General features: G+C 38.7%; 1 protein-coding gene across 1 annotated transcript; it reads left to right on the forward strand.

The window, feature by feature from the left end:
• The first annotated feature begins 470 nt into the window (after window positions 1-470).
• LOC117806093 (E3 ubiquitin-protein ligase RNF126-like) lies at window positions 471-8,803 on the forward strand. The gene is made up of 9 exons (XM_034674777.1): window positions 471-625; window positions 3,736-3,794; window positions 4,236-4,296; window positions 4,695-4,930; window positions 5,051-5,119; window positions 5,212-5,281; window positions 5,451-5,544; window positions 7,439-7,554; window positions 7,668-8,803. The coding sequence occupies exons 1-9, from the start codon at window positions 551-553 to the stop codon at window positions 7,845-7,847; spliced, it is 960 nt and encodes a 319-aa protein (XP_034530668.1). The 5' UTR covers window positions 471-550; the 3' UTR covers window positions 7,848-8,803.
• The last annotated feature ends 1,476 nt before the right edge of the window (window positions 8,804-10,279 follow it).

The following is a 10,279-nucleotide window of genomic DNA, read 5'->3' on the forward strand; positions in this document are numbered from 1 at the left end:
ATCACACCATGTCAACCTGCCAATACTAAAAGAAAATATTTTTTTAAATACTGCCTGTAATTACTTCTATTTAATTTGAATTCCATTTGTAACATTGTATATATCTAAATTGTATCCTAGCTTTATTTATCTATTTTTATTTTTACTTATTTTATTTTATTTTATTTTTACTTATTGAAACTTCTTTCTTGATTGTACTTGGTTGCTTGATGTCTGGGTTGCTGTAACAACTGAATTTCCCCCCTGGGGGGGATCTTATCTTATCTTATCTTTTTTTTTTTTTTTTATGTATTTTCTTTTAATTGTGCAAATAGATAAATAAATAAATAAATTACTATCAATTCAACTTTTAAAAATTCACTCTACGTTTTTATGTCGTTTTGCAGCTAAATGTGGAGAATTGTTGCTGTTATTTTCAGTGTGCACAATAATATATTCGATAGTTCCATACAGTCTATGGTTCCATCACATGTCGTCGTTTGTTCCAGCAGGTTTGACCTCTCCGGGGCTCCGTAGTCGCTCCCCCTCTCGACCCGTTTAGTGGCTAAAGATGGCTGAAGCTCCTCCATGGCCCAGCCGGTTCTTCTGTCACAGATGCTCAGCAGAGATAAGTCCCCGGCTGCCTGTAAGTACCACAGACTGCGAACAAAGACGGAGACACTTTTACAAACAATAAACGAAGCGGTTTGGTTTTTAATGTCGTAGAAACGTTTGTAACGGCGAGGCCAACAGTTAGCATGCTAACAGCATTAGCCTCCTGTTAATGGTTGTTTCTTTTTTACAAGTGAACCTTATCTTGTTATCTCAGGATCCGTGAGCATGTGTAAGCAAACTGCCGAGTCATTACACGCAGAATACTGTGACTTTTCTTTCACAGCATACAGCAAAGTGTAACGGGATCACTGTTGATTAACGTGGATTTATGAGGCAATCTAGCCTGTTAGCCGGACACACAAGGATCGCTGCCACACAGGATCGCCTCAAATATCGAATTTAATTTGATATTTTTAATAGTGAATATATTTTAATGTACAATATCGTGAATACTCCAGGGCCAACAATACCTTCACGTCCTTTTCTCGTTTTGCCATTCAGTGAGGCACACTAGTGACAGGCTGGAATGATCCGTCACAGAGCTGGAAAAGATCCATTCACAATGTCAAAGATCACCCACAGGTTTCTGGTAATGGCCTGTTTTTAGCATGAACACCTCAAACAGCTGTTATTGTTGTGTGGAGTAGCCTGCGTATACTTCATCTTTATTTAGACATCAATCCATAGATAATAGGGGTGTAACGATTCTTTTTAACAACGATTCGATTCGTATCACGATTCAACGACCTGAAATCGATTCAGTAACTTTTTAGCCAAAAATTGAACCAGTGTGACTGTGAAATAAATACCTTGATACTGGACAGTCCTAGATTCCTTTGTTTTCTTGTAAGGGAATCAGGTATAAATTGGGCGGTCGGCGTTGTGTGAAATCCCATGGCGCCTTAGCATGTGGTTGGATAGATTTGTCGTGTTGCCGTGTTACTTTACTTGACCTTCACCTATCCTACAAACAGCGAGCAAATTATTTAGAACATCTCCGTCTTTGCAAATGCCAAAGGTTGTTTCCAAAACCGCCTGCTACATACTACTTACTAGTAGGCAGTAGGTATTACCTACTACATACTTTAGTATGTAGTATGACTGTTCTGTTCAATCTGTGTTGCAGTACGCTGGGCCAGACGTCATTAGGTTTTCCGGTTTCGGAAAGAGGAAGTAAACAATGGTGAAGCCGATAGAGAAACTGCTTCTTTAGCATCCATTTATGATTTAAGAAGTTAGGAAGTGGTTTATATGTAATTCAATAACCTTCACAGCACCCAAAAACAGATTTCCTGCCATCAAAAAAGAAGGAAAAAGAAAGAGCAGAACGGGCGCTGTGCATTCTCAGAATCAGAATCAGAATCAGCTTTACTGACCAGGTATGCTTGAACACACAAGGAATTTGACTTTGGTAAACTGTGCTCTCTTTGTACAAGGCATAAGAATAAGACATACAAATAGAAAAAAAACATGGCGATGACGTTACAGACAGGCAGCCTGAATTGAGTAACATTTAACATCTTTATCATTAAAAGTGCAAAAAAAACGCATCCATATAAAGTCTGCCATGCTTAAATCCAATGCGTTATTTCCTAGTAGTGATACAGTTGATTTATTACCTTTTATTTTACTTTTTACTTTTTATCTTGTAAAGCACTTTGGGCAACACTGGTTGTTTTTAAATGTGCTATATAAATAAAGTTGACTTGACTTGACCTTTAAAACGATGTTAGATTGATATATGTCATCCATAAGGCCAACTTGCCAAGCACAGATCGGTGTAGTCGGATCATAGGAATATAAATCGATACATCGATGTAGTAGATGAATCGTTACACCCCTATTAGATAATACAACATACAACAATTGACATCATATGTCTCTCAGAATCAGGTGAAAGTTGGACAATGGCATTTATACTCCTGCATAAAACATATACACATTCTGATGTTTGCTTATGATGGGTTAGGATAGTGTTGATATCTGGTTGCTGTAAGCCTCACGACAGCCTGGAGGAAGGAGCTCTTCTTAGTTTTAATGACATAACGCTTTATGCTGTGGTTTCCATTACCTCCAGGCTTTTTCTGAACTTCTCTAAAAATATAGATCTCTGTATATGTCATGAATAGAAGGGGAAAGAAGACCTAGTTGATCCTCTTAGATGTCCTCAGTGTTTGCTCAAGGGGCTTAAAGACTCCAGTTCTAGCGGTGCTGATTAGGGGTAGGGAAGGCTTGAACACCTCCATCTCCCCAGCTGCTTTCACTGAGTCGTCTTAGTGGGACTGGTGATGTTCCAGGAGAGATCGACCGTTGGGCGACCTGTGTGAGGAGAAGAGGCTTGCAGATGACATCTTTGACTTCTTAAAAGACACTTTTATAGATTTGATTATATGTGATGGTGTCTTTTTATTGTCTTTTTACTTTTTCATCCTATCTTATTTCTCATAATACTTCTACCAGATTTATTTTGTAATGTCCTCAATTTCTTTCTTTCTACTGATCTTATTTCCTTTTCTATCTATCTATCTATCTATCTATCTATCTATCTATCTATCTATCTATCTATCTATCTATCTATCTATCTATCTATCTATCTATCTATCTATCTATCTATCTATCTATCTATCTATCTATCTATTTTTGCTCTAACTTCCTCTTTGCGTACATACTCTCACATCTCTTTTCCTCTTGTTCTCAGTTTATGACATTGGGTTCTTATATCACTTGGGTTCTAACTTCTTATGATGTTGGTTAACATGTTTGGGTTCTTCAGCTGTTAGATCCTCATGTTGTTGTTGTTGTTGTTATTTGTTGGTCAGGTATTTTATTGTTTGGTTCTTCTGTTTTATGAGTTCGTATCTTGGTTCTTGCTTTGTTCTTGTGTATCATTTTGCCTCTATGTCAAAGCACCCTGTTTTTAAATGTGAAGTGTAAATAATTAGCAGACAGTTATTACAAAGTTATTATCATCACCTTGGTTGAAGTATTAAGTATGACGTATGACGTATGACCACAATAAACATCCCAAAAAACAGTCTTTTGTCTCACCTCTAGATAACACATTCCGTTTGTCTTTTAGAGGTCAGAGCAAGATTTAAAATGTAAAGTAAGATGATTGTTTTCTTGATTTGCTGACTACAGGAGTACACGTGTCCAAGATGTGAGTCTGGGTTTATTGAGGAACTCCTGGAGGAGAGAAGGTTTGTATTATAAAGTATATATCAGATACAGTTGTTCTACTGGAGGCAGCATCTGTTATGACTGTAAAAATGTCTTTAGAGACCACTATCATTCATCATGGATATTTGAATCAATGACAAGAAATTAGATCCACTTATTTTGACTCTATTTAACATTTTTTGCCCTCTTTTTTTTTCCTTTTATATTTATGTTCTGTGTCCTCTTTTCAAGCTATTCTAAGATGAATCAGATCATAGTTTTAGAAATCTCTACTTCTCAACTTCACAGAAGATATTAAAGTACAAATGCTTCAAGGATGAGGGTGTCACATAGGACACTAAATGCATGATATAAGAACTGTTAGGAATGATGAAAACAATGCTGCATTTAAGCACACTGTGAATATGTCAGACATTACTAACTGATAAGTCAATCCTGTGAACTTTTTGTCTCCTCTTTAGTGCTGATAATGGCTCCATGTCTACCATAACCAGCGGGCCGCCCAACCAACAGCCGTTTGAGGTTTCTAACTGATCCTTTTCTCAAACATCATCTCTCTTGTTTTACTGATCTATCAGATTTTTCTAAAAAATATGGATTATGTATCAGTAATCTAAAAGTATCCACATTAGCTGTGAGATAAACAAAAGTCCTAGGGTTGTAGATTTTCTTTTATTTCTAGCAAGGCTTGAAAAACTGCTAATTCAATTAACAGGGAAATTGTTTTGTCAACCACCACTTCCATTAGGATGAAATTTGACCTGCCTGTCAACAAAACTAACTCCACTTCAGGAGCACACTGCCATGTTGACCATAAACATACCAGTGTGCTCCTGGCAATGCTTCTCTGGTTTCCATTACCCTCAACATTACAACTCTAAGCTTTTTTCTGTATGCTGTCATCCTGTTCTCTCTCTCAGAATGTGGACCAACACATGTTTACATTCCCTTCGGGCTACGGTCAGTTTGCTCTGGGTGTCTTTGACGACCGCTTTGAATTCGGGTCCGGACTAGGGACAGAGGACAACCGGGAAGCTGAAAACAGACGAGAAAGGGAAACGGCATCACGGCAGCGATACGGTGCCAGGCAACCAAGGAGTCGTCACGGTTCAAGACGACAGGCAGGAAGGCATGAGGGAGTTCCCACTTTAGAAGGGTAAGGAGCGCAGTTAGTGACCTCTTGGACTCTGGCATTCTTTATCACGGCACACTGAACCAGCCAGGTTAATTTCTGCCTAAATTCCTGAGTATTAAAGCTCTATTTCCTCTTTTGCAGGATCATTCAGCAACTAGTGAATGGAATAATTGCACCTACTGCAATGCCAAATATTGGTGTTGGACCCTGGTAAGTTTCTATAGCAGAGATATATCAGACCAGAGAAGAAATACTTAACAAAGTGTCCCCTAAGTGTTCTTATGTTTACTTTATTTTTTAAGGGGCGTTCTTCACTCAAATCCTATGGATTATGCTTGGGGTGCTAATGGACTAGATGCAATTATAACTCAGGTATTGTAAGAAACTTTTGAGACTGTGCTTAGTTAAAAATAATGTGTTTGTTTTTTATTTTGCCTTAAAACGTGCCTCCACGTTTGCTGTATCAAAATGAGAAGTACATGCAGTAATACCCAAACAAGAGGTGTCTTATTTCTTTAAAAACAACTTTTCTTGTCTTCAGTTATTAAACCAGTTTGAGAACACGGGACCCCCGCCTGCTGATAGGGACAAAATAAAATGTCTTCCTACAGTGCAAGTTACAGAAGACCATGTTGGTAAGTATTCATGTTTTTCCCCTTCATCATCTTTTTTAACACGGACACACTTTTTTATACCGAATTAGGACAACAGTATTTTCTTTCTAACAGATATGTACAAAGTGCTACACATAGCACATAAACATATGACAAAAACCTTCTATTGAAGCATCTTATGATGAGCTTAGGCCAAACCCGAGGTATAACTCTTTTAGAAAGGGTTGCAGCAAAGGTAACGCAAGCAGGGCGTCACATGAATATCAACTACAGGATATGTTTTTGTTAGTCATCATGTGTCAACAGCATTTTAGCCTGATGTTTTTAGACAGACTTGCATAAGAAATATTACTAATTTTGATAAACTGTTGCAGTCTTGCAATACTTTTGTTTTGCAATAAGGCAAAATAAATGTACTAATTGTGTCACATGAAAAAAAGATGTATGAACACAGAACAGGAGTGATTGACGTATTAATGAAAAGATAGACAGAAGGACGTCAATAATAATTTGAATTACAAAATAATGGAAAACAAAGCAAAAACAAAAATAAAAGTATAATTTATTACGAAAAATTAAAAACTGCTTTATAAAGTTAAAATTCAATAGAATGCATAGCAAAGGGAAAATACAACCCACAATATAAAGATAATTAATTCGAAACTTAAAGGTACAGTGCGCAGTATTTAGCTGCACTTAGCAGAACAGACTTGGTAAAAATGGAATATAATAATTGTAATGTTTGAGTTAGTGTTTTATCAGCTGAGTATAAAAGTCGTTTTGTTTTTGTTAACTGAGAATGAGCCTTTTATATCCCTATCCCGGAGTCCGCCATCTTGCACCGCTGTGTTTCCACTGTAGCAGAAGATAGGGCGTTTGTGTTCACAGTCTTTGAGAGTACAGACTTGAAAAATTGAGGATCATTTTTATCATGCTTCACAGGAACTTTTTGTCCACGCAAGCTACTGTCACTTCACCAACAGAGGGCTGAGAAAAGGAGCTTTTAGATCTCGAATCTGCTGCTAGATTTGGCTAAATATTCCTATTTCTACACATTGTGCCTTTAAAGTACTAAGAAATGCAGAGTTTCATAAGTGCAAGGTAACATGATGACAATATGTGTCTCAACCATATAGACGGATTTTATAACTATCCTTGTTACCTAACACACCCATCACACCGCTTTGGGTTTTTCTAGAGCTGATTGCGCAACTCCCATTTTCCATGTCAAACAGACACTTCCCTAGAAGCATATAGCATTTAACCCGATGGCTCTTCCTCCAACCAGACCTACCTGATCTAACTCTTTCACAGTGTGAACTCTATTTAGAGTCACTCTCACCGCTGAATGAAGAGCCTTCTGCTGAAGAGTGAGATACAGCGGCAGACTTTGGGATGAATTCCCCTCACTGTGGCAGATACAGGAACTTTTTGTAAACATGGTTTTATGTCACACAGCAACCGGCTACTTAAATAACTGAAAGAAAGACTCAATCAAAAATCACTCCGTAGTAAGAGGAACAAAGCGTCCCTACCATCTTTGGTAGCAGTTCTTTTTGCAAATGTACTAATGTCAATAAGCTGCCCAGCTTTATGGGTATAAATATATAGGACTATACAGTTGCATGAACATGTATTGTTTTCTAGACCAGGAGATGATTGATCTGATCCTGAGTATAATTTGGATTTTCAGATATTTTCTGTATGACACTATTATTTTCATCTTCCTTTAAGCTATAGTGGATTATATGTGTGTGCCCATTATCCTGTGTCTCTTAGCTATTAAACAATATATTTTGCTAATGTAAATTGATAATTCATATTACTATTTGTAATCAATGTATCCAAAACCCTTTTACTGATCACACTCAAATCAAACAGTTGTACTTTTAATAAAACAGTTCTCCTTTTTCAGCTTCAGGACTAGAATGCCCCGTGTGCAAAGAAGACTACAGTGTTGGAGAAAATGTGAGGCAGCTCCCATGCAATCATATGTTCCACAATGACTGCATAGTCCCCTGGCTGGAACAGGTATTCACATCAGTTATCACACAGTCGTGTCAGCCTCTCCTTCATCATTTGTTATATGACTCCACAGCATTATGAGCCATGAGCTTCATCCCTTTCTCTCTCTCTTTCTCCAGCATGACACTTGTCCAGTGTGCAGGAAAAGCTTGAGCGGACAGAACACAGCAACAAACCCTCCAGAACTATCAGGGATGAACTTTACCTCCTCCTCTTCCTCCTCCACCTCCTCCTCCTCTTCATCCACCCCTCAGTCATCAAGTTCGACCAGCAATGAGAACTCCACTGATAACTCATAGAGAGCCATTTGTCCTTATCACCCTGCGAGCTGTTTATAGCTCCTGGGCTGCTGTTCTTCGGAGCGGTGACCTCCAGTCTCTCCCTGTTGTCGGGTTGAGACCCGAGTGCATCTCGCCAGGAGCACTCGAGCCTGATTCAGGGGTAAGTGATACGTGAGGACAATGTATTTCTGCCCGTCCTGTTGCTCCCACCTTCATCAGGAATCCGAACAAAGGAAGGGCGGAGGCCTGGAGTGCAGCTTCTATCAGGGAGGGTGTGGGGAAACCTGAAGACTTTAAAGAGGCTCTGTCTGCCTGAATCACCTCATACAGGAAGAGAACACAAAAGAATCCAAAGGTAGAGGACTTGGGACAACAAGGAAGTTGCTGTTCTTTTTTTTTTAAAGATCTCCAGACTTGTATGGTTTAGGATGCTCCACTTTTTCCAATGAAGCAAAAAGAAATGAACAGTCGTTTGTTTTTATAAGTAGCATTCATATCAAACAGTGGAAATGACCCAAAGTGCACTGCAGTGCACTTAAGTTACTTCATGCTTTGGAAGATATTACATTTTATTCCTTTTGCTCTCAACGCAAAGTGAAAACCAAGTCATCTTGATCCACTTACAGCTGAAGATTGCCTGAAATCACAGAGGTACCATTTGTTGCACTTGAAATGATGCGTCAAATTACAGTCATCTGGTGCTGTTAGCATTTATGATGTGGATAAGCATAGCTCATTTAAATGCGTAAGGATTTTTTTTTTTTAAACTTTACCTGTAAGCCCTTATGTGGATCAGCTGTTCACATAAAACACTTCAAAACATTTCAGAACATTTGTGCATTTTAACCTAAAGTTAAGTATTTTTTCAAGCTGCCAGTTGAAAAAAATATTGATTAGAAGTATCATCGTGACTAAATACATGAACTAATATGAAAATAAAGATGTTTGGGTGCTACCACTCAAAATGAATGTGAGGAAGTCTGTGTTTTTTTTTTATATATATTATTTTTTACAGTTAATCTCATCACAGTTGGGTGTGTTTCAGGCCCTGACAACAACATAAACAAGAACATTAATCAGACATAACATTATGACCACTGACCGGTAAAGTGGATATCATTGATCATCTATTTATAATGGCACCTATCAGTTAGTAGGATATGTTTGACAGAAAGTGAACACTCCTCAAAGCAAGAATAAGGACATTAGCGACTATGACATGGGCCAAATTGTGGTGGTGAGAGCATCTCCAAAACTGCAGGGTGTTCCTAGCCTGCAGTGGGAAGTGTCTACAAACACTTTCATGGGCAATGAAGGCTCACTGATGCAAGTGAGGAGTGAAGGCTTGCCCCTGTGGTCTGATCAACACTGGAGCTGCCGGAGCTCAAACTGCTGAAATAGTGCATCCCTTTTTTTGGGTTCAGGATCGCATACCCCCAGACCATCAAACGCACCTACAATAGCTATGTGAGTGCCAGAACTGGACCACAGCGCATTGAAAGAAGGTGGCCAACCACTAATTCAAGGTGTTGACTTTTTCTCCAAAGTCCTCAATCCAATTGAGCATCTGTAAGATCTGCCAGAAAACCAAGTCTGATCCATGGAGTCCCCATGTTACAACTTCCAGGACTTAAAGGATCTGCTGCTCATGTTTTGTTGCCAGATACCAGAGCACACCTTTAGAGGTCTAGTGCGGTTTGTGTCTTGTCAGGTCAGAGCTGCTTTGGTCCTCAGCAGACAAGACATGGGCCGCAGTTGAAGTAGAGGAGAGCCTACATTATATTAGGCAGTCGGTCATAATGGTATGGCTGAATGGTGTGTATTTGTTAATGGGCCATTCAGGCAGTCTGCTCTGTCTCTTGTTGCAGTGCTGTGGTCAGACACTAGATGGGAGTGAAGTAAAACTATCAGGATGTTGTTTTTTATCCAGAATCTCTTCATTGGTTGTTTTTGAGATGCAAATTGTTGATAGTTTGTTTTTGTAACAGATAATGAAATCAGAAGCAGAGTGAAGACTTGTTTGCAAACCAGGCAAGTTCTAACTTTGCTTGTGTCTGTTTCCCAGCCTGGCTTATTCATCCCTTTAATGATGTCTCGCAGGCTCTCAGAACAACCCAACACCAACCAGAGAACAATAACATCATTAATGAGCACTGTTGAAAGATTTCAATACACAATGCAGTTTGGTGCTTGTTTTGTATGTTCTAAGTAAGGCCTGTTGTGCAGATAGTAAACAGGGTCTATATTAAATCTTTCAAAAGAGTGCTTGCCTGTGAAGTGTTACCCATAAGCCAATAAATTCTGCTTCCTTTTATTGTGTAGCGATATGGGTGTTTTTCTTCAACTTTGTACCGCTTTTCTCCTTTGGTGTTCAGGATCAAAGGGCTTTAATCTGAAGGGATTGTTAGGGAGGAAAACATCCATCTACTGGGAAGACAAATGTATACAGT

The sequence above is a fragment of the Notolabrus celidotus genome, chromosome 2 (assembly GCF_009762535.1).
Source record: "Notolabrus celidotus isolate fNotCel1 chromosome 2, fNotCel1.pri, whole genome shotgun sequence".
NCBI lineage: Eukaryota > Metazoa > Chordata > Actinopteri > Labriformes > Labridae > Notolabrus > Notolabrus celidotus.